At 49.0% G+C, this 25,184-nt stretch overlaps 1 protein-coding gene across 2 annotated transcripts in view; it reads right to left on the bottom strand.

The window, feature by feature from the left end:
• The window catches only part of LOC135912916 (uncharacterized), a 50,370-nt gene that overhangs the window by 3,660 nt on the left and 21,526 nt on the right, over nucleotides 1-25,184 (bottom strand). For both annotated transcript variants that reach the window (XM_065445523.2, XM_065445522.2), the window contains exons 2-5: nucleotides 7,561-7,733; nucleotides 5,679-5,801; nucleotides 1,835-2,149; nucleotides 289-540 (exon numbers count right to left, since the gene is read on the bottom strand). In XM_065445523.2, the coding sequence (XP_065301595.1) occupies nucleotides 289-540; nucleotides 1,835-2,149; nucleotides 5,679-5,801; nucleotides 7,561-7,733 (863 nt within the window). The remainder of the gene's footprint in view (nucleotides 1-288; nucleotides 541-1,834; nucleotides 2,150-5,678; nucleotides 5,802-7,560; nucleotides 7,734-25,184) is intronic.

The following is a 25,184-nucleotide window of genomic DNA, read 5'->3' on the forward strand; positions in this document are numbered from 1 at the left end:
TGCTCGTCGTATGCTAGCCGTCTGCTCTCGCTGCCCGCAGTGCATCACTTAACCATGACCGTTTGTTTACAACCTTGCACTAAGGTTGACAGCTTTTCTTTCGGGTGAGGGGAGCTAGTTGGTGTTGCATTGTCGATGTTTTCCCAGCGCATCCGACACAGACGACCGAATGGACACACACAGCGCTGAACTAAGCAAGTTGCTCGTTAGTTCAGCGTCCATTCTGTTGCCACTGTCTAATGCACTAGGGGTGAAACGGATAATACAACCATGCAGGTTATCTCATACCTGGAGATGCTCCTCGATGTAGATGGTGAAGTTGGGTCCTTGGATGGGCTCCATGGCGCGGATGAGACGCGTGGCGAATCGGAACAGGTAGTCGACGTAGTCGTCCAGATCGGTGCCGTTGTTGCAGGGAACCTGGCGCTTGCTGATGCGGTGCCCGTGGGGGGAGAAGGTGCGTGGCACCTCCGAGTGCGGTGTCGGCACGACCAACGACTCGAGCAGGTCCTGCACCTCGGCGGGCCTCGTGGACACCGCCTGGGAACGGATTCGGCCCGAGGTTATATATAACCATGTATATATGCGCTTCATAAATGGCGGTAAATCGTACTTAACCCCCTATAATAGAGAGTGCAGTCAACTTCTGCAAGGTGGCGCTGTAGGAGCAGGTTTGTTCAGCGAGAGCAGTAAACTGTACTTAACCCCCTATAATAGAGAGTGCAGTCAACTTCTGCAAGGTGGCGCTGTAGGAGTAGGTTTGTTCAGCGAGAGCAGGGCGAAAGTAAACATGTCCGCAATAGAGATTAGTAAGAGGCGAATTGGAAGATCGGTGGAAGGAAAGTAGGGAAACGACAGAAAATGGAGACGTACAAAAACAAAGTTCACAATAGGAGGTCAGAAAATTTGGTTATGGGAATTCATCGTGGTTTTTTTCTTCTTTAACCTAGAAAGGACATTAAGCATCATAATACCAAGAGTTTGGTGGCGCAACCCACCGCCCCGTTCCAAAGGGGACGCTCATAACATCCATCCATCCATCTATCCATGTTCAGCGCGGTATGCATACGCCGGAGTCTTTGCCTTAAATATATTAAAATACGATTTTGCGCCTATATCGCCCTGCTTTCTTTTTGCACAAGTTTCGCAGCAATATCGCATTTCATGGCCCGGGATCACTTAATGTGACACTTGGCACTGTTGCTTGGCATGGTTTGTCACGGAAAAAAATCGATTTTGCTTTCGTCTGCGCTTCTCGCAGTAACTGGTGGCCAAAATATGGCGGCTATGACGTCACAGGCCTTGTCGCTTCTGGTGTCTGTATAGCATACGGAAAAGCGTGACCTTGTAGGTGTTAGTTTCTATTAATCACTGCAAGAACAATTGTATACGCGCGATGATATGACCCCGCCGTGGTGGCGTAGTGGCTAAGGCGTTGCGTGCTACCAAGCCCGAGGTCGCGGGCTCGAACACTGGCCGTGGCGGCTGCGTTTCGATGGGGTTGAAATGCAAAAAAGAAGAAGGCAAAAAAAACGCCCGTGTATCGTGAATTGGGTGCACGTTAAAGAACCCCAGGCTGTTGAAAATTATTCCGGAGTCCCTCACCGTACGGAGTTCCTCACCATACGGAATCCTTCATGATACGGAATCCCGCATCATACGGTGTTTCTCATCATACGGAGTCCCTAGAGTTCCTCATCATACGGAATCCCTCCTAATACGGTGCCCTCATCATACGAAGTCCCTCATCATACTTAGTCCCTCAAGTCGTGGTTTTAGCACTCAGAACCCCGTGCCTTTCTTTAATGACATGAATCTCGCGTCCCGGCGTCACCTTGGTGATGACCCTGTTGAGCTTGTCCTCGACCATCTGGCGCACGTGGTCCACGATGCTGAAGCCGACCACGTCCATGACGTCGTCCTGGTTCTCGGACGGTGGTCGGGTCCCGACCTTGGCCGTCTGCAGGAACCGCCTGGTCACCTCGTCGACGTGGGTCCTCAGGCCCGTCTGGGCCACCAGCAGGTCGTCCTTGTCGACGTGCAGCACCCGGGCGAACCAGGACATGGCGGCGCGACCTAGCACCGCCTCGAACTGGCCGCTTTCGTCGACCACGCGGGACCCCTTCTCGCCTTCGCCGCTGATGTAGCCCTGGGGAGAGAGAGTGACGATAGACGTGAGAACGCGCCGTCGCACTCAGTTATTAGCTCTTCGCAATTAGTGGGCTTTACGAGCAATAATAACAGCGCTAAACGACAGGACGAGTCTGTGTCTGTGTCCCTTCACTCGTCCTGTAGTTTAGCGCTGTTTTTATTGCTCGTAATCGTGAACCAACCAGCCCAAATGCGTACTCTTCTGCAGTGGGCTTTAGCTCCTGCGTGTAACAATAATCACTTTCGTTGGCATGCCCAGGAAAAAAGCTGGTGGCATATTGGTACTGGCACACGTGATCGATCGATCGATCGATCGATCGATCGATCGATCAATCAATCAATCAATCAATCAATCAATTTCTTTAATGTGCCCAGGAACAACACTGAGGTCTGAGTAGTGGTGCACAGAAAAAAACAACGAAAAATAATATTACAGTTAAAACTCGATCTAACGAAACCGGATTGTACGAAGTTTCCAATATAACGAAGGAATTTCCATTTCCCGGCAAGTAGCCATAAGGTTAAATGTTGTCATCAATCCGAATTAACGGAACTAGCTTGCATTAAGCCCGATTTAACGAAGCTTTTCCCGAAATAAATGAGTAAAGAAATTGACGCTGATGGGCTTTTCTTCGAGCGTGCGCTCTAACGCTATCGCACTAAAACATCTAGGCACCCTAGTCGTGGCCCTAGCTTCATTTTGACGAGGCTGCACGCCGCGCCCATGCACGAAATAACAGACTCGGCAATCGCTATATATAGCGTTCTTGCGTACCAGATATGACGCTGTGGGTGGCGGCATTTGGCCCGCCCTCGAGGACTTCTTACACGCGCAGGTGTGGGTTAGTGGCAAACACAATGCCGCGGTACCTTTTGGGTGTCGCTACGTTACAATATTAGATTTCGAAGAACCGAAAAATCCCTTACTCGATTTAGTAGTGTGGTTTGCTGGGCCAGTTGGTGCATGGTGAACGTAAGAGGGGTTCCAGCAAGTACGGACGCAAGCCCAAGTAAGAAGAAACGGACAGGACAACGCTGCCTTACTCGATGTTCCGAACTTCCCGATTTAACGAAATAACTCTAGCGTGGTCATCACTTCGTTAAATCAAGTTTCAACTGTAATGTGTTTTTTTTTTCCTGCAAAAGGTGTTTCTGCAAGTAAATTTTATTGCGCGCCTAAGCGCCCATATATATGCATGCTTGTGAGTGCTCAGACAGTCTACGCGCACTGCATAAACAAAAGTTTAATCGACAAGCTAAAAGAGCGACACGGTATACAAAGCACTGAAACAGCGGAAGCGCAGGGTGACAACGTGCGCGTCTCAATCGAAAAATAGCAGGTAACGCATAAAAAACATTCTGCGAATTTTTTCACACTGTAAACCTAATGACACCTACACACAAATAAAAAAAGAAGGGCTTTTATGTTAGTGTTATGCACCATTTTCCAAGCAATCGCTTCACCTGTTTGGAACTCTCGATATAGAGGAAGTCTTCCGCGATGGAGTCGAACATGCATTGAAGTCAAGCTCCATACAATCATCATCCTATTTTATTTTCCTCCCGGCCGTAGAGGATGAAGGCATCTCCCAGAAGTCTCCAATAACCCTACTTTCATCCAGAGCAGTGTTGTGGAAAGTACTGCTGTGCAGTTTCAATTCAGTAACGCCGAAGCTCTCATATCGCACCACACTTACCGGCCAATCGGCTGCTTTTACGCTAGATACACCATTACCAAGCCAACAACCACAGAAAATGGCTGAAGTGGCAAAGCAGCTGTCGCTTTAAAATAAAAGTGTTGTCACCGGTACTTCTTTATATCACAAGAACGGTCCTCGGGGGTCACAGTAAAGGGGCATGAGATGTGAAATGCCTTCTTTCATGAGGTAAACCTCTAGATTAAAAAAATTGGAGGACGCTTAAGCTTCGCCTTTAAGAGTTAAAGGGACACTAAAGGGAAACAATAAATCGGTTTAGACTAATGAAGCATCGTTTGAGAACCCTGCAGGCAGTCATTTCAAAAAATGTTTTGATTATTAGATGAGAAAATGAAGGTCCAAATATCTGTGTTTGAATTTCGCGCCGAAACCCCAGCGCCGGTACGTCAGCATGACGTCAGGGATTCCAAAGTATGTTTTCGCATTTGGGCCGCGTTGGCTTAATAAAGGTTCCCGAAACTTGCCATGTTTAATATTTGGTTTCTTTAGAACACAGTGTAGTCAATCTGCACCGCTATATATAATTAGTAAGCCTTAGAAGAGGCCATCAAAATCCAAGACGTCACAGCCCCCAGGTGCGGGAACTTAAGTAGGGGTCGCCACCCGTATTTCGTTCTTGCGCCTTTTCTGGCTTACGAAACGTCTTATCGCTGTAAGAGTGGTGTTTTTGGTGTTGTAGAACGGTAATTTAGTGATGCAGAAGAAATCATTTTTCACTTTAGTGTCCCTTTAAACACGATAGCATGAACATATCCCTCACTGCTCTTCACGCTTTCCGGCAAACTTCAGCGTATGTAACCGTAATGTTTGTTGGAAAACGCTCGTGGCGAACGCTATGCACGAAGGCGGGCTTTCTGGTAGAAACGCGGCCTCTTGCGTGGGCCGCAATGCGGCGGAGGCGAGCGCCATCTGGAAGTGTATCAAGGAAGCAGGCGCGCCGCTACGTGGACTCCCGAGATATTCACGCGCCGGAATGGCGGACACCGTCGGCTGTCTATGAATTGTAGACACGCTGGAAAAGGGTTTGTTTGAGTTTTCGCGTAACAGAATTATGTTTTCTCGTATATTCAAATTACAATCCGAGAGCTATCATGCCTGTATGTTTTGTGTAAGTCGTACTTTGTGATTTTTCTACGTATTTTAGCTTGATAAGTACAATTAGTTTAGTAACTTCCTTGCGCCACATGGAGGGCCTGGGTATGGGTGGTTCAAGATCTTTTGATCAGGTATTCGCGAGATGTAGAGAAAATCTGTAGATGTAGAGTATCTGCGAGATGTAGAAAATCTGTAGAGAGAAAAGTTTTTTGTCCAACTCTTTCTTTCCTTTGTTCCTTCTTTCTTTCTTTCTAACAGAATGCCCCTAACTGAAACGCCAAAGCACTCCGCCGCGCAATCTTGAAATGCGCATCTCGAGATTGAAGGCAGCCCAATGAATGCGCCTAACGAACTCACCAGCTCCATATTGCATGTGCACACTAACGCGATTATTAATGGTAAAACTGGTGAAATTTTGTGGGATATAGTGAGTTACTTTTCAATTGATCGAGCGAAGAATGTCTGCCTTCGAGTAAACCAGATGAAGGAGCAGACGCGCTGTCTGCCACAGGTAGTTTTAAAAAGCCTGCGAAGATATATAAAAAAAACACCTTACTTTACTATGTGTGAACTTGTTTCTCGCTAAAGGCATTCACAGCAATACTGTTAATAGTTTGGGAGAAACGAAAAAGCTTTTGCAGACTCTGCATCCACTTCTGGATGTCTTTTAGCGGAATTCTAGTGGGAAGAATCGGCAACACTGTCCAAGCTCACCTTGACGCGATAGGCGCACCGTATCTCCAATCGGGGCATGATCATGAGCACACTGGCGCGCATGGCGGCGTTGTTGGTAGCCACGTCACGGATGGTGAAGTTCGACAGCCCCGTCACGGCGACCTGCAAAGACGGAACGAACGCCAGCGTCACGCATACGAGAATGCGGCAACCACACCGGCTTGTGACGTCATCCCGGGCGTACGTCATCCTAGACGAACGCCAGCGTCACGCATACGAGAATGCGGCAACCACACCGGCTTGTGACGTCATCCTGGGCGTACGTCATCCTAGACGAACGCCAGCGTCACGCATACGAGAATGCGGCAACCACACCGGCTTGTGACGTCATCCTGGGCGTCTACAGGCCCAAGTCACGTGGCGCGAAGCCACTCGGCTTAGAGCGAGCTCGGAAAGGACATCTGAATCGCGTTCAGCGATTTCTCGTTTGCATGCACCTCTTGGCTTGCGTTAACCACACCGGCTTGTGACGTCATCCTGGGCGTCTAACAGGCCCAAGTCACGTGACGCGAAGCCGCTCGGCTCAGAGCGAGCTCGGAAATGACATCTGAATTGCTTTCAGAGATTCCTCGTTTTCAGGCACCTCTTGGCTTGGATTATGTCATTTGCACCATTTCGAGCCCACGACCACAGTTCAGGTAATAATTAAGGCAACCAAGCCGCAGTGTTATTGTCAGTTTAGCATAATCGCACGTGGTGCGTATAGTATGCGTGTATACGCACCCTATACTACGCACCTTAGTACGATTTCATTTTTTTAAAATTTCACAGAGGCGCACGATAGAGTTGAAGCCAGAGACAGCAGAATAAGAAAGAGTTGCGCATTAAGAACTCTTACCTAAATACGTGGGAATATAGAAATAATTTTGTCCGACATATACGCAAGCAAGTTTGCTCGCGCTTGGCTGACATTTCTAAGAATATGCTTAAATCAACCAAATGTAAGGATCTGGTTATCTTTGTTTAGGCCGCCAGAGAAAAAGAACTTAACTAAACAGATTGAAGCAAGTTTACAACTTTGTAAGGCAAAAAAAGCAATAACAATAATAAAATAATGTCAAAATTTTGTTGGGACATACAAAAAGCGGACAATAATTTTGCATTAGATTGCGTTCTAAATTATGCCAATAAATCGTATGTTCTCGTGTTTATTCTGCTAAATCCACCTGTTTTCTTATTGTCATATCCCCGACGTGCTTATATACTATGCACTTGCTAAAATAAAGTACAGTTGAAGGTTCAGTGCCCGCACTTTTTTCTCGTCTATTTGCGTCGCAAGACGTTACTCGCCACGAAATAGCCCACCAACACGCCAATATACGAAAGTAAAATGCAGGTATACTTTAGAAGAGTTAACTGCTGGGCTAATTGGTGATCTTGCATACTGAAAAGATTTTGCGCCGGAAACACACACAAGAAAGACGACGACACCACGGGCGCAGGTATACCGTTTTAAGACAAAGAAAAAATATTAAAATACTCATTTACCAAACTTGGCCTGTCGCTAACCTCGACAAGCATTCTTTCTTTTGGGGCGACTTCGCTGGGATCCAGTGACAGGGATGCTTTTCTTGCAGTTTAACATTTTATTAGAGAGACAAAAGGAGTATTTTGCTGATTTTCTACAATTATCCATAGTTTCTATTATTTAATTTCTTTACGTTAAGTTATTTTATCAAAATTCTTAACGATATCTTCATTGCAAGTCTAAATTACAGTTCTATCGTCCCACGCTCCTCTATTCAAACCTAGTTTCTCTATACTTCTAACCTTACGGAAAACCGCCTGCTTCTTGGCCAATCCCCCATGTTGGGTGCGCGCCACTGTCTGGGACACAAGACAAGACAAGACAATACAAGACCTTCGTGAGCGAGACGTTGATGTAGGCTCCCGGCTCCTGTATTAGGAATCCCATGGACCCCGCCTGGAACGGGTCCATGCCCAGGCTGACCAGGCCGCGGGTGCGTTCCAACTTCCTCTTGAGCAGCTCGTGCAGCGACATCACCTGGTCCTCGTCCATCGAGCGCATGTTGCCTGCGCGAACGAAGCAAAGAGAGGGCACGCCCTTTTATCGCTTACGGTCACGCTTAAATTCCCCGAGAAATGCAACCAGGAGTAGATGAGCTCGGCCAGGTTAACAGTAAGCTAAAGTTTCCTTTTTAGCTCGTCATGCGCTAACGTACTGGGCGTTACTGGCAAGTGCCGCTACAGAGAGAGCACGCCCTTCTATCGCTTATGGTCACGCTTAAATTCCACGCGAAATACAATCCGGAGTAGATGAGCTCGGACAGGTTAACAGGAAGCTAAAGTTTCCTTTTTAGCTCGTCATGCGCTAACGTACTGGGCGTTACTGGCAAGTGCCGCTACAGAGAGAGCACGCCCTTCTATCGCTTACGGTCACGCTTAAATTCCACGCGATATACAATCCGGAGTAGATCAGCTCGGCCACGTTAACAGGAAGCTAAAGTTTCCTTTTGAGCTCGTCATGCGCTAACGTACTGGGCGCTACTGGCAAGTGCCGCTACAGAGAGAGCACGCCCTTCTATCGCTTACGGTTACGCTTAAATTCCCCGAGAAATGCAACCAGGAGTAGATGAGCTCGGCCATGTTAAGAGGAAGCTAAAGCATCCTTTTCGCCTCGTGATAACGTGCTGGGCGTTACTGGCAAGTACCGCTACAGAGAGAGCACGCCCTATTCACGCTTAAAATCACGCTTGAATGTCACGTGAACCCCAAACCGGAATAGACAAGCTCGGGAGCGTTAAGAGAAAGATAAAGCGGCCTTTTGATCTCGCCATGCGCGAATGTGCTGGGTCACTACGGTGAGAGTGCCACTACAGAGAGAGCACGTCCTTTTCACGCTTAAGGTTACGCTTAAAGGCCACGTGCTAAATCAAAATGATTTAGCCACAAACAAACAGAAAATTTGCCCGCTCCTTCGCACCGGTGCTTCCTTCGTCATGAACTGCGATGCTGAACTGCGTCAGCCACTCGCTGCTGGGTTTTAGAAGCGTACGAGATGGGCGATTCCTGGGAGCAGTGCAGCACGAGTGTAACACTCGCTGACATCGGCGCGCTCGTCGAGTGTTTCGCCGGCGCTGCCGTTGAAGCTAGCGCAGAGGGCAGCTGTAATCGAGAGTTCGACGGAAGCCCGTCTGGTCGGGACGAGACATGACAAAGAAAGACGCACACCGACCAAGTAAAACTTATTAAAAGACGTTTCGGCTTCCATACGGAAGCCTTGTTCACAATGGGACGAAAAAAGGTTGAAGTGCCTGTTTAAACAGGTTTTAGCATGTGGCGCAAGCACTGCGTGTAAGACGGGGAGGAGGGAGGCTTCCTCCGTTTCGATTGAGCATGAGTCCTGTTCATTGTATCCCAAGAGTCTCCAGGTACAGACGTGAGTTCCAGTTTCTTTCCTGACCAATTAGACAAGACTTCATCCAGTCAATATTGCGCGTAGCTCGAAGTGGCGAGGTCCAAGTTCAACCAGCATGGAAACGATAGACAGTGCAGTGCGTAGATTTAGATAATTTTTCTTCTACTGCGAAGCTCCTTTTCTGGAAAGCCCGTATGGTTTTCCTTTGTAGTTTCGTGCGGCAGTCATGCGGACGAGAAATTTTCTCTTTCAGGAACCTTCCTCCACCTTCCGGGCATCCGCGGAACTGATTTGCCGTATTGCAATCTTTGCCAAAGAATCGAAGGCCTAAATTAAATATATGCACCTATAGTGACGCTGGTGGGTTGTAACCTTCGCTTCTCAAAAATACCGGCAAATCTCGCCGACATTGATCCAGTGTAAACGCTCGGCGACTCGATTCCATCCGTTCCTGTACGATATATCAACCTAGGAGGTACCCCAGGCAAAGCTTCCGTTAAACTTCCGGTCTACGCATCCAGCAACCGTAGATGTTCCCTGCACTGCGCGAAGTTTGTAGATGGATACTCTACACGAGGCAGATGTCCGTGGATAACAGTGTGCAAATATACCGCACTGAGCGGGTCAGTTGTGTGTGCGTGTGCGATATCGACGCCCGATGAGCGAAGGAGTCCGCGTGCTGTAGAAGAGATAAAAAAGAAGAGATATAGAAAAGGAGTCGTCCGTGACTTACTGTAAGGGAGGAAGACTATGGAGGACGCGGGAGAAATGTAATGACACAAAGCGCATGACTACCGTATAGCTGCTGTCGCGCTGCAGTCTTTCCTCCTGTCGTCTTCGCGTACTTTGTTTCGTCGAAGTTTCCTTTTACCGCTTCCGGAATCACGCCCGCGCTGCCGCGTTCTTGGAGCGTTTGAATGTATACGTGCTCGGAACGCAACTTTCGTTTCCGGTCTACGCGCTCTTCGCGGTAAGAGAAGTTCGTTATATGCGTGCGGCACTCGATCACTGCGGCCTGGGGTTCCTCGGGTACTGAGACACTGTGGCTCTACATACCGCGCGTGTCCGTGGGGTACGCTCCGGCGTACATCGAAGCACGCGGCCGTAGAGTTCTTTACACGGTAAATACTTTTTTTTTGCACCCTCAAGAGCCCTGGTTTGTTCCATGGATAACACCCTCACTCCTAAAGACCAACCGCAACAAAGTTTTGGGCCGGATAAGGAGCACAATTTCAGATTGTACAGATACAGAACAGCCTCCGTGAGAAACTGTTGAAGTATACGAGTGGATGGATGAACGGTGATCAAAGAAATCTATGCACTAGCCATCATTCTCATGGAAACCTAACGATTGCAGCGCCCTCTGGCAATCTTATTAGGAAACGCTGTACGCTATCCCCCACTCTCTGCGCGCCCTCGCCGGATAGAAATTACCACTTGCCCATGACGTGGTGAGGACCTATTTCACCGAGACCACTTCCTTGATACTTTTGTTACGTCTAGGATCGAAAATTGTCACGTGACGCTCCCCTCTTAGACTTATATCCCTTCCTCCACCATTCCCCCTGCTGGCTCCACCGCCGTACTATATAGGCGCCAGCTCAGGCGTTCTGTCTAGTTAATTTCTGCAGGAAACTACGCGCACGGCGGCCCAGCGGAGGGATTTTAAGCAGACGACGCGTGTGCAGCAGCCGACGAAGCTGCATCGGGGTGCCGCCATTTTGAATTCTGGAACGCGGAAGCTTGTTTCGAATCGGCTGCCTTCGAAAGAGTCGCTTCGACTGCGGCTCCGCTTTGCCAGCAGCGAAGTGTCATTACACGCATCCCTGATTGTCGTTAGTGGGCAAGTATATACAACGGCATGCGGGCGACGGAAGGAAAAAAATGTTCGGCATTATGTTAAGATATACGAAGACAGCGGTGTGTGGATTGGAGAGCAGACGAGGGTAGCCGGCATTCTATAGTCGACATTAGAAGGAAGAAATGGACATGTTGAACCGACCATGCAATAATACAAAGGGCAGAAAATCGGAGGCCCATTAGGGTTAGGCCCATTAGAGTTACGGAATGGGTGCCCGAGAAAAGAAAAGTGCAGTCGAGGACGGCAGAGAGCTGGGTGGTTGCATGAAATGAGGCAATTCACGAGCATAAGATGGGGTCATCTGGCGCATGACAGGATCGATTAGGGATCGCTAGGAGAGGCCTTCGTTTTGGGCAGTGGACATAAATAGGATGACGATGATGAGGATGCTGATGATGCTGATTTAATTGCGCAACTATCACAGCTAGGCAATCACAGACTGTAGCTGCACCGAGAGCCCGCCGTACAAAATGGCGGCGACGATCGAGCGCGCCATAATATAATGATGTAGTCTCCACGAAGGCAGTTTAGCCGGCCAAGTTACATGGCACTTAGTGGACGTGTACTTCATTCGTACGGTGCCAAAACGCTGGGGGTGCTATATTTGTCGGCGACATGCCTCGGCATCCGGTCCAGGAAAGATTGAGCGTGAAATGGAAGACAGTGTTAGAAACGTTTAGTCCCGGCAAATGCTAGAAACACGTATGCGGAAGGCAGACATGGCGTTTGGCTCGTCTACGTTTTCATGGAAATGAATCAACTAGCCCAGCGAGGAGCAATCTCAGGTTATATGCCCCAGGAAATAATGCAACCGAATGCAACCGATCGAGTGTGTACAGACGATTTCGACGGGGACTGCTTGCTGGGTGCCGCCATCTTGAACGCTGGAATGACAACGCGGAAACCTATATGCATTCTCGTAGACCGTGATAACCGCGACCCTTGCGACTGTATACTGTTGCGAGTGGAACGAAATGCTATCCTTCAGACTTCCAAGCTGTTGGGAGAAGCAAGTTCTTTCGGCTGGCACAATTTTGCGTCGTCACGCATACAACACAGTCGCCGCACAATTGAGGAAGGAAGCTGAGGAAGGCGCGTGACGTCACGCCGTTGCAGACTTCGCTAAACAACTCCCCGCGAAGCCGTGGCTCCGAAAAAATCGGTCGACCACGTGACCCCTGTGTAGCGGATTCGGCTGAGGGCGCATGGTTCACACACCCAGGAATTTTGGACGTTGCCCTTTCGGCAGTCTGTTGAACTTCGCCGCAACACAACAGCGTAACTCGATGTACTGAGTTTCAACATGTTTTCGTGTAGCAACGTCGACAGGGTATAGTTTCTTCTAATACCACACGCATTTATGACGTTTAGTCAGCTCTTAGTGCTGTGTTATAGCAGTGTTTTTTTAATCGCGACCAGAACACTGCTGTAAAGCAAAAGCGAAGTTGGGACAAGTGCCGTAAACGCCTAAGTTATTAGAGGGACGTTCGCTCTCGACATTGCTAAGTGAAATTCGTCGAAACTCGGTCAATCTTTCGAAATTAATATATTTTTTTGAAAAAAAGGTTGCCCGTCAGTTACGCTGGTGTACTACGGTGTACAAATTTTCGAAGGGGACAACGTCCAAAATTCCCGGACATGCGAGGTTGCCACGGTTGCGTGTCGGGTGTGTCTACGCGGACGGCAAGCGCGCAGCACACAACGACTCTGTCTCGCCGCTGTACATCGACAAACTGCAGCAAACAATTGGCAGTGAAGTGGAGACCCTCGAAACGCTTGCTCCTTCTTCGACACACCGCGGGAGGAAAAAAACTCTGGGGCTCCTACCGCGGCCCAGGGGCTGCAGATGACGACGATGATTTATCAGCATCCCATTTGAAAAGGGCCGGTGACAAATAGTCCCCTAGCCTGATTCAATTAATAGAGAGGTATTAATATGGTTCAATTAATAGAGAGCAATTGCTCACCGTTTCTGTACTTATTGAGCAAGTTTCCCTACATCTGTGATTGATCTTTTACTTTGTACGTTCCGTGGTTTTATGTTCTACCGCTTGTCCCCTAAATTTACTTGAACACTTATGTTGCACATCGTATACTGAACCTGTCGTCGTGTTCACACACTCGATTCAAGCGCACTGGCGCCGGGTGTTCCGCGTTGTGGATGTGTGTTCTTACTCGATCGCTCATCCCTTCGCGTCATTTCTGTCTGTTCGTTAGACAATCGAGCATTCTGCCGGTGAACGTTGCCCAACATTTCCAGCGTCATCGAAAGCGAATCGACATTAGGGACGTTTAGCGCGTCCGGTATCCGGGAAAGCGCGGGCGGTGTTCCGGTTTAGCGGGGGCGTAAAGGCGAGCGGCCCGATCGGTGGCGCCAGCTGGTGGCGCAAAGCTCAACCACACAACCACAGAGCTAATTACTGTATTCTGCTTAGCTGCTGGGGTAAATATTCGACAGTGGCGTAATCGTGTTCACAATTACGCCGCTGCCAAAAATTTGCACGAGTGGCGAAGCAGGATATGGTGAGTTACTGCAGTTTTAGCTATGCGTTTGTCTGGTTGAGCTCTACAACACCAGGCGGCTTCACCGCTCACGTTTACGCCCCGACCATCCGGTAACCCGCCCAAACCGCTCCCGTTTACCGGATTAGCGTACAAGCTAAACGTCTCTATTTATGCTTGTCTTTTTCATTGCTACGTGCGTTAGGCTGCCGTTCCGTGTCCCCCCCCCCCCCCTAAAATCGCTCGCCGCGCGTGACCGGTATACGAGACACTAAAACCTACCGTGACAGGATCACGCAGAGGGTCGACATTACAGTGGCCTCCGAATTTTTACAACGCTACGCGCCACTCTCCCGTGCTGCGGCATTTCCTTCCTACGTGCAACGCACTGTACAGTATACACGGCGAACAAGATGGCGCCGCGCACTGGGCTCCGTAAAAGGCTTAAAGCACGGGAATAGGGTTCCAACCTATCTAAGGCATATTTGGAATTGGCCTAATTATATACTGAATAAAGGGAAAATCAGACATCCACCCGTTCGTAGAAATTGCTACACAGGAAACCCATACGGGTTCCTCGAAAGAAAGGCCTCATAGTTGAAGAAAAAATTCGTCCTGTTCCGGGACTCGAACCTGGGACCACCGCCTTTCAGGGGCAGCCGCTCTACCATCTGAGCTAACCAGGCGGCTAGCAGATGGGAGGGCGAAGTCGAATTTGTCGACAACACGAAGCAAAGGCCGTAAAAGCTGTATATACGTACAGCTAATTTTCTGACCATTCGTTTCCTTCGGAATCGGCGCAACAAAGTGTAAAAATTTAGGGCAGGGCCTTGACGTTCCCCCAGTGGAGACCTGAGCCCGGGTCACTTTAAGCCTTGCCGGACGTATAATAATCTTGTATCCATCCATCCATACAAAGCGCCAACACGTACATTGGTTGCCCTGCAAGCATTCCGCGCATCCCGTGCCGAAAAAAGTAACTAAAATAAAGATAAATAAAGAAACGATGGAATTAGAGCCCATGTTTCTATTTTTATTTGTTTACGGGATCGGTGCTCACGAATCACTTCCTTACCTTCGAAGGGGGCACGCGTCCGCTTCGTGATTTCGTCGTCCTAATTGTATCGGCCGTCGGTGAACGGTGGAAACGTACACGCGCTGAACAGAGTCGGTCATGACAGCTTCGGAAAACACACCAGGAAGACGTAGTGTAAAAGAGTGGCGGAGTGTACACCGACGTCCGTACGTATCTGTCTCGGAAGATTTCGCGGGCATTCGATCAAGGCGGGAAATAGAGCAAGAGAAAAAAAAAAATAACGCGTTCCCCCCCCCCCCCCCCCCCGGGACATTTCAGGGTGGGTGGGTGTCCGGGATGCCGGTCGCACTTTCCATGGATAGTTGAGTCCTTCTTAAGAGTGTTTCATATCGGTCCTGCAGTCGCAAGCACTTCGTACCCCACTTCCCTCCCCCCACCGCTGCCGTCCCCCCCCCCCCGCCCTCATACCTCCAAATAGCTCTCTTCCACTTGGACAAGCTCATGGCCTCTGAAGAGCGGCGCATGCCGTGTTCGATCGGCGTGTTGTCGTTTTCGAAGCACTTTGTGCGGGAAGTAGAACGGCGGAATTTTCTAATCGAATTGAATGTGAGAGAGAGAGAGAGAAATTGATTTACAGAAAGGCAGAGAGGTCGGCCTGAGCTCAATTGAATGTGAATATTAAAGAAACACGATCTCCCAACATCCGATTGCATATCGAACATTTTTTTTTTTGTCGTTTCTAAACAAAGTGAAATATGAAGATTATGCGGAGTCCGTTAGGTGAGAAGGGGAAACAAGGACGGCTTATTTGCGTCAATTTATTACACGTACGGCGTCGAGAACTGGACGCGTACAGTCCAAGGTCGACTCAAACAGGTCACGAAGCTTCGGGCGAAAAGTGGTTCAGAATAAATTGTCGTTCAGCAAGGGTCGTTATGGGAGCAGCGATTGAAGCACGAATATGTTTGGAGGGAACAAACATTGGGGAAAAAAAAGGCGTTGTTCAATTAAAGCGAGACACAGATTCATTCACCAAAAATAAAATTCATAATCAAATTTATATATGCGTGGCGAGTAAAGACAACTCTATTTTATTTGATCATTATCCATATATACCCTTTTTTTTCAGCGCCCATTGTGAGAGGGCGCGTTGATGCAGCTATAGCTTGCAAAGCAATGTAGCTCTTGAAGTGTGCAGAAAGGCGTGCTCGTTAAATTCCCCTGTTGCATGTACGCGCCCCTCACAAGTTGTGCTGTTTTGCGTGTCGACGTTTGTCTGAATTTGGAGACGCGGGTAGCTCCATCGTTTCTCGACCTGCTCAGTCAAAAGTAGTCAGTTACGACGGCCAGATAGTTGCTTACTTTAGCTGTTTTCGTGCGACTGCGCAGGCCAATGGGCTTGGCGTCCGACGATAGAACCAGCACTCTACGCCTATAGCTTTTGTCGGCCTCCAAAGGAAGCATGTTCTTTTCAGGGGTGCGATTTCGAAACCTGCACGGCTGACGTTTTCTTGCATCGCTTTTCGCGCTGAAAGCTCGAAACGCCCATCAAGTCGAGTGGCGGGGCATTTGAATATACACTTCTAAAGGCAGGCCACCAAAGCAAATTTCGCGCCTTTGAGAACAAAATGACGTCACTTGCGTTTTTAACGGATATGGCGTCACATGGGGTGTCTTTCGTCGGAAGTGTTTCCTCCTCATAAAGATGGCGCTAAGTCCCATGAACTCGATAAGAAGGAAGAAGAAGCATGTGCTTGCTGCGGTAAAGCTACGGAAACTATGGAGCATGTTTTATTAGAATGTGAAGACGCCTGCCCAGTGGTCGATTTAGGCACCACTGGCCTCCTTGAAGCCCTTGGGTTCAGCGAGAGCAGTGGAAAAGTAAACATGTCCTCAATAGGCATTAGTAAGAGGCGATTGGAGGATTCGGGAAAAAAAAGTAGGGAAACGACAAAGAAAAAAAAGAACGGAGACGTACAAAAGCACAGTTAGCAATAGGGGATCAGAATATTTGGTTGTGAGAGTTCATAGCGCGTTTTTTCTTCTTTTTTTCTTGCTTAACTTAAGTAGGACATTAGGCAGTATAATAGCAAGAGCTTGCTGGCGCAACCCACCGCCCCGTTCTAAAGGGGGCGCTCATAACATCCATCCATCAATCCATCCATCCGATGGATGGATGGAGCTCGGCCTCCTCCATGTAGAATTTGTCGACGGATCACATACACGAATAATAACCGCATTGCAATTGGCAAAGATGCTGCAAACGAATTTTTAGGCACTGTCAAAGACAAGAAAAATATGTATTTTTTTCATAAAAGAATGTACTCGTATGTCCCAAATATTGTGCACGACATAACTGATATCAGTGCATGCTTCCATGTTTTTTGTCTATTCAATAAGTAAAGAAAATATCACACTAACATTAGAACTATGCCAGTTCGAAACCAACAAAGCAGTTCATGCCACTGATATGAATAATCTAAAGGCCGTGAAATGAAGAAGTTTAGGACAAATATTTTAATGAAACCTTGTCATTCAAGAACCTTGTTTACATTTTTGAACATATGCAACAGCCAGGGAAAAATCTCAACGATGCTGTCCTTCGTTCCAATGTATCGCGCAGGAGGAGCTGTTATCGGTCGTGTATCGCGAGTAATTGCACCCAAATTATAGTCGCAACAGAGGGCACATATAAAAAGCAGGAGTTCCAAACAATATACGAGGGCGAGTCAAATGAACGTGAGCCAGTGCGAATATGTGACAAACGGGGCACTTCATTGGAATGTAGTCTCCATTTGTCCATCTGACTAACGAGTCGCGCGATTCCCGTCTCGTAAAGCTCATTCGGTTGCTGCTTCAAAAAATTTGTAACTCTCTAAAAAGTCTGTCTGTAAAAAAGTCAGCTGCACTGCTTTGCGCCATTTCGGCGCTGCTTCGCAGTGAAAACACCTTTTGCACCGTTCTCGTCGCGTGGCTAACACGTTTACCCGCAGAAAAAAATTATTATTCTTTTAAATATGGTAGATGACATCAAGCTCAAACTACGCCTAGTCCCTTGCGTGTGCCGCTGCGCAGCTGAGCAGAGACGAAATGCAAGAAACGCTCGGTGTACTTATTTGGGCTCACGTTAAGAAACCCGTGCAGGTGTTCAGAATTAGTGCGGAGTTGGCCACTGCCTCAAAATCTGATCGTGGTTTTGGTACGCGAAACCCTAGAATTTATTTATTCTTAAACTACATGCCGTGATGAGAAAAGCACTGCTTGAAAACTGTGTTTTAATGGTTTGACGTAATAGTTTTGCGGAAACCCGCAAGGTGGTGAGAAATAATTAACGAGGGGAAATGAGGCATCCACCCAAACGTAGCTAAGTGCTACGTTTGAGTGAACGTCTCGTTTCCCGTTATTAATGTGTTTTAATGGCGGACCATCTTGTAGGCATCGACATCTCTGACACAAGAGCGTGACCGCGAGGGCCGTTAAATTTTAATGATGCGTCAGCATTAGAACGGTAATGCGAACGAAAACCCGTATGTGGGCTTGTGTACGGCAAAGGAGGGCAAGGGGAGTGCAGAGGAGGCCGACGCAGCTGGAAGGAGAAAGGGCACCTGGAGGGATGAGGAGAAGGAGGAGTAGGAAAGGGAGGTAGGTACGTAGGTAGGTCAACCAGACGCACGTCCGGTTTGCTACCCTCCACGCGGGAAGGGTAATGAAGGGAAAGAAAGGAGAGGGAAAGAAGAAGGCGCTCTCATACGAACACAAGCGGTCGTCCATCACTTAATCACGCCTACAATCGGTCAGTGAGGGAGAGGCGATGCGCTGGAATGCCGCTGCCCCACACAGTTGGCGTTGACCGTCAGCAGATAACGTCTTCATTTCCTGGCAAGTCGAGACATGTGTCGTGCGTGGCTGCGTTTGTTATCTGTATACTTAAGGTAACGATGGACGCCGTGCCTTCTGCGGGTGAATACTAATGCTAACGCGTTGCTGTCGCACGAATCCCTTTAATCGCGCTCATTTATTTCGTGCAATTTTTCGTGAACTTCATGCGATGATCATGTGCACATGATATAGTCCAAGCAACAGGAGACATTCCAGCAAAACTTTTTGTTGGGATAGTTGGTGCATTACTGAAGTACTAAAGCGCCAAACAGACGACACAGACGACGACGTCCGTGTCTCTCCTTCTTGTGTCGTCTGTTTGGCGCTATAGTACTTCAGTCAACAGGAGACACACCTGCGTGCTGCAGTCCAAAAAAAAAAAAGTAAGAACATAGGAAGGGGGAGGGGGGGGGGGTAAAGGATCGAAAACCCCCACCCGTCTATTCGTTTCTTTTCTCGTTCTCCACGGGATATAAATCGCCCGTCGAGAGTCCGGCGGCTACGACGACACATCGGCAGGTCTCCGCGGCGATGGCAATCATCCTTGCGAGGGAGATCGTGCGGATCGGGCCAGCGAGGGAGGGAGCGATTCGGGTGTCCGAGCAATACGGAACGCCCTCAGGAAGCGGCGAGGCATGCAACGGCCGCGGAAGGAGAGTAGAAGCGCTGCCGAGCGATCTTCGAATCCGCGCACGCGCGGTGGGCGGAGGAGAGAGCCCGAAAGTGATCACGACGCCGGGGGGAAAAAAAACGACGTCGGTTGTTGTGCCCGTCTCGTTCAGCGCGGGCCGCCGTTCGTTTCTGGCGTCGGAGATAAACGGTCGAGCTGCAGGGAGAAAGCACGTAGCGTGGTATTTGTACGGCGTCAATCCGAAGCCCAGGTGGCGCTTTTGTGTCACGTGTTTATGTGTGTGTGTGTGACTGCTCACGCTAACAGACAGTCTCCGCTTCCCCCGCTGCGTAATTCCGAAACTATACTTTTCTAAATGCGCCCAACGTTTCTCTGAAATGTCTTGTGTGTTTTGCGTGCGAGTGTGGTCCGAAGCCCAGGTGGCGCTTTTGTGTCACGCGTTTGTGTGTGTGTGTGTGTGTGTGTGTGTGTGTGTGTGTGTGTGTGTGTGTGTGAGTGCGCACGCTAACAGACAGTCTCCGCTTCCCCCGCTGCGTAATTCCGAAACTATACTTTTCTAAATGCGTCCAACGTTTCTCTGAAATGTCTTGTGTGTTTTGCGTGCGAGTGTGGTGCGTATGCACCTGCGTATGCTTGTGGTGTGTCCGTCTGCAGTGGCGTGGCCAGGAATTCTCTTCTTTTCAGGGGGGGAGGGGGGGGGCACTCATTTGACTGGGGTAGAGGGGTAGCGGAGTGGAAGGCTGGGCAGGCGGCATTCTTGTATACATAAATTTTGGGGGATTGGGGTGAGGGGGGGGGGGAGGAGGGTGTCCAGTGCACGTTCTGGTTGTGCCCTCCACCCCAGCCCTGGCTACGTTCCTGGTGCAGCGTATAATCGTTGATTCCTGCAAATGTTGGCGTCGCCGGCAGCACCCTGGAACGTGGTGTACAATGCGAGAAACACTCAGACACAAGTTCCCATGGTGTCCAGATGTGGGGCATGTGCGCGTTCCCCTGCCTGTCTGTCTGTCAGCGTCTCGCGCGGTATTCCGTACGTACACGTGATAATTTCGGTAAATGAAAACTTAGAAGAGTCTAGGTGCGAGCTAGTTGGTACAGGACGTGTGTTTTTTTTTTGGCGCTGTTTAAAATGAAGTTCGTAAAGTTCGCGCTAGCATACGTTCCGCTGCATGCTAAAATCTTTCTATATATCTAAGCTAGTAGAGAGCCAGACGAGGTATACTAAGCTTTGCAGATCCGAATTTCAGAGAGCGAAGACGAGAGTCGGTTCGATGCACAGCAGTTCCCCTTCCGATCCTATAATGAACATGGGCACCTTGTCACGTACACGGCGCTGGATGTTGATATGCAATGTATTTCGTCCCCATTCACAGTCGAATATGTAGCCCCGAGCACACTGCTAAAATATGCGCGACGTTGTGTGGGAATGCCACGGTGGTGTCACTACCAGTTTTATTTTTTATGTTTTCATTGGTCTTTTCCGCGCGTTTCGGAAGCTCTCACTGACAGTTAGACTTACGTATGGTTAGTATTCGAGATGTAGCGCGATCTGCTAATATATCTTAATATTTCTCACCATTTATTTCAGCATCATCGTCAGCCTGGCTACGCCCACTGCAGGGCAAAGGCCTCTCCCATACTTCTACTACTGCCCCGGTCATGTGCTAATTGTGGCCACGTTGTCCCTGCAAACTTCTTAATCTCATCAGCCCACCTAACTAGCTGCCGCCCTCTGCTACGCTTCCCTTCTCTTGGAATCCTTTTCGGATTCCAATGGCGAGCTGTCCGGACCCAGGTATTCTTAGCACCCTCTGCTGCGTCACAGGTCTGACCGCCGCCGTGGCCAGTTGCTTCGCAGCTGCTGGAGGCCCCTTATTTAATAGCCCCCAGAGCGGGGTCTTTGATAAAATACATTAAAAGTAACGTTGCTATAATAGTGCAAGGATATAATCTCCATTTGTGGGCCGTTGATGCGCTTTAGAGCTCCGCCTAAACCAGCCTTTCCCAAAACGATCCCAAGAAAGCACCACTCTTCGCCGATGGTCCACGGCTGGCACGCTTTGTTCGAGACGCCCTTAACGACTAAAAAGGTTCGACAGCTCGCCTCCCGCCCAGGGGTACAGGAAATGCGAGGCACTAAAGAAGGGTCTTATACGGGCAGTGCGAATGACCGATCGAAATTGTCTGTGCCGTGAAAGCACCGTGACTCTGGTGACCCGAGAAGAGTACTCGTCCCATAGGTCGACCTCTTTCAGGTCGCGTCTCGTTCCGATCTCTCATTCTTTCGTTCCGCCCGTCTGTCTTCGCCTGCCCGTCTATGGCTGGCTTTCCGTCTCTTTCCGTCTCGCCGCTTTTCGCATATTCGTCCCAAAGACCCGATCTTTATGATTCGCGCTTGCTTCTTGATTGTCTTTCTTGCTTCGTCACCATTTACTTTTTATTGTTTTCTTCAGCCACCCAGATTCGACGAATAAAATAAAGGAGTGCTTTTCCTTTGTTTTTTATTCTTCGTTCTTCTTTTTTTCTTTTTTTCCTTTCTAACTTCCTCTCCAACTTTCGTTCTTTCTTTCGTCGGCTACCCAGTTATGGCTACAGGCAGTAAGGAGTAGTGCTCTCTTTCTTCACCGTCGTATAAACTTCTTCATTCTTCTCGCCTCCTTTCTCTAACTTACCCAGTTGTGGCCAAGCGATAAAGAGCTGCGCGCCAGTCAGACCTCACGCTTCGAGCGAGGAGGACTCGAGTGAGAGAGAGAGGTCCTCCTCGGCGGTCGGGTTGATCGGTCGGTGGCCTGCGGGTCCGAAGCGCGCGATTCCATCGCGGAAGAAATTTCTCTCTTTCTTTATCTCTTTCTTTCTTTCTCTCTTTCTTACTTTCTTTCTTTTCCCGCAGCTGCCCCCGTCGACTGTGAGCGCCGCTTCCTCGTTGCATGCAGGTCCTACGGCACACCGAGCGTCGATGTCTTTTTCCGAGGTCGCGGACCTTTCTTTTCTTATTATTTTGTTTTCTTCGCGAGAGCGGGGTGCCCTCTGGCTCGGCTGCTTGGGGCGGAGGCGGCGCGTGACGTGAACTGTCGGTCGCGTGCGTATATAATACGCGATTGACGCGCCGGCCGACGCCGACGCTCGATCGGGGGTTGCGGAAGGTGAATTTCGCGGTGATGAAGCTGTTATATACGAGGGGGGGGGGGAGGCCATGGTACCACGCACGTACCCGGAATGGTCTATACTCTATCGAAAAAGAAAAAAGAAAGGCCCATATGCCACAAGTTCAATGATATGAACGTATGGGGGAGAGGTCAATATAAGAGAACTCGCGTGTTCCAATATGTGGCACATGTTCCGCATGGAAGTACGAACGTGTCGGATTTTTCGCATAAAAGTGAAGTCCCTATCCCTGGACTGAGGGCCCCACCCAGACCTGCCATAACTCTGATTAACTGAACAATAAAGTTCTCTCTTTCTCTCTCTCTCTCAAAGCACTACAATTTGCTCAAAACTCTGTGCATTGCACAAGTTTCGGGAAATTTATCCTACCTTCTATATCTGCAGCTCAACGCATTGCTGAGCCAGTTAACACGTTCGCGCACTGAGAAATAATGCAACGCGGAAAACTGTTAACTGGGACAGCAATGCGCTTCGCAAGAACCCATTCTAAACCTAAAAGGAAGATTGACCTCCGGAACTCCTATCTAAATGCACGAGATGGGAAAATTGAATAGATTTGCTCTGTATTCAGTGTATTGAACTTGATGAAGCTTGTCGCACTTAAACGTGAACGGCCTGCACGGTGCAGCCATCCTTTTGTGGCGCCGATCTAAAGCTGACAAACACCAAGTGTGTATTTTTAGAACATCAGCGGGCAGGATACAATCGGTTTTGATGTATATTAGCTCTGTGTTTCTCTGGTTGAGATCTGCGCCAACTGTATGGCTGCACCGTGCAGACCGTTCATGTTGGCGCGTCCGCTCATCCGGTAAAACGCCAAGTCCGCTTGCGTTCACCGGAACACCGGGCACGCTAAAAAATGTATGTTCGAGGAGGCACACATGCGTGGTGCCCAGTTGTTGGTTGCACGTCTTTATTCACATTTTTTCCCTTAAAGCGCTGCGGTGAATTGGTTTGGGAAGTGGCGGGAGTGCGAAGGTAAGGGAAACAGTGATGAGGGGTACTTAGTTATCTACATCATGGGATCTGGTGCTTTCGTTGGCACGCTCGAGATGAAGACGCCTGGTCTCAGAAGGCAGTGCGTCTCACGGTATACGGCAAAGGCAGGTGGGACAAGACGCGGTCACAAGCCGAACGGCAGGGACAAAACGCAAAGGACTGAAAAAGTACGTCTCACCGACCGAGGCGCAGCGCATAATTAACTGCGACGTGTAGCACGTGTTTGCGACAGCCCGCGATTTTCTTGCATAAAGAGGAATTTTCACACCCAGACCGCCCTTTCGGGAACACAAGAACGGTAAGCTGAGCGAGGTGTTATGGGTGCATCGTGAAGAACCTGCCCCACGAACACACAGACCAAGTGAAGGAACACAATACTAAATCGCAATCGCAATCAAAGCTTTTTAGAAAAACACGATGCTTGAATACGTGCATGGAATATCGCGTGATACATGCTGAGGCGTTTGCAAATTGAGACTATAACTCCCGGGCAGCCAACCGAAACACCGCAGTCACTGCACAGTTAGAACAGTACAACTGCGCAGGTCAACAACAGCTTCTTTCAGTCTATACCAAAGCTTCATTTCATGTGAAAGAGAGCTTGTAGTAGTGCATTTGTCTCCTAGTCTCGATAACTTTGCGAGTATCTTTACATTTTTATTTCGGCAGGATCACAACATTTTAGAAAACTGCTTCGAAACCACATTCTGTACAATTCTGGGTCAAAGTGCGCTGTTTTGAGAATGTCCACGCATGCCCATGATTAACAAAGCCTGGCCCTGATTTGCCATGAGAATGCTCGTGTAGTGTGTCTGTGTGCGTGCGCGTACGTGCGTGCGTGCGTGCGTGTGCGTGTGTGTGTATGTGTTGGTGCGTGCGTGTGTGTGTGCATGTCCAACTTTTTTTTTACCACTGGGCGACTTTCCAGCGTTAATTTAAACATTTTTTCTGCACGTAATAGCCTATACGAAAAATGCCGCTAGCAGGCTATCACACACATCTAACTTGATTTAACCAACATGGCCGCTTTCCTGCTAGTAGCATTTTTGAAGCCGAGACGCATTTTGAAAGCTTGTACCATTTGGGGAACGAAGAGCGGCAGGAATGACGCACACCACCAGCCCGGATGTTGACACCTTACTAGCGTTAGTAGGGTGGCTAGAACCGCCACCCTACCTAGACACCCTAGAACCCCTAGCCACCGTAACCTTACTTTTAGCCCGAGGTTCGCCATTATGGTTAGGGCGAAGTGGGCGTGTGGAAAAGCGCACTTGCAGGTTTCGCATATAGTTTATTGTGAAGCCCTGTCTCCAGGTCGAAGTTTCAAAAAAGTAGCGGACATTTGTACATTTCAACAGGAAAAAAACCACTCATGGGCCTTTTGGTTGAAAATCGGAATTTGTATTCTACTCGTATGGGGTAGCAAACCGGACGCGCGTATGGCTGACGTCCCTAACTTCCCTTCCTTCTTTTACTTTTTCTCGCTCCTCCTTCTCCCCTGCTCGTTCTTCCTGGTCCGTGTCTTGCGCGCACGTCTTTCCGTACCCTACCCATTAAACCCTGCCGATTTGCCGAGCTGTTTATCGTTCAAAGATGCGACGCTGTTCTGTGAGCGGAGCTTGTATGGAATCTCGTACGTGTACCCCGCGAGTACGGGTTCTAAAAGCGATAGCCTTCCCTACCAACTTCCCCGCCGTTTGCGCTGTTGGCAGACTGCGATGTAACTCGGTAGAGTTCGACAAGGGGAGGAGGAAAGCAAAGAGGGCTGAAGGAAGTGCAGAGGAGCAGCAGGAGGTGCCCTACGGTCCAAAGGCAAAATACGAGAGACCCAGCAGGGTAAGCGGAACGCTATCTCTGACAGTGACAATCATCTTCGATGGCTTCCTGCCGGAGTTATTTTTTTTTCTATCCCCGTTGAGTTCGTTCCGCCACCCGCTGATTGCTGTGATCCGATCCCGACGTTTCTGGCGGCAGTTTTCGCCACGGTGTTCTTTCTGTATGTGCACGTGTGTCTGCACGTGCGTCTGCACGTG

Source organism: Dermacentor albipictus, chromosome 8, assembly GCF_038994185.2.
Source record: "Dermacentor albipictus isolate Rhodes 1998 colony chromosome 8, USDA_Dalb.pri_finalv2, whole genome shotgun sequence".
Classification (NCBI taxonomy): domain Eukaryota; kingdom Metazoa; phylum Arthropoda; class Arachnida; order Ixodida; family Ixodidae; genus Dermacentor; species Dermacentor albipictus.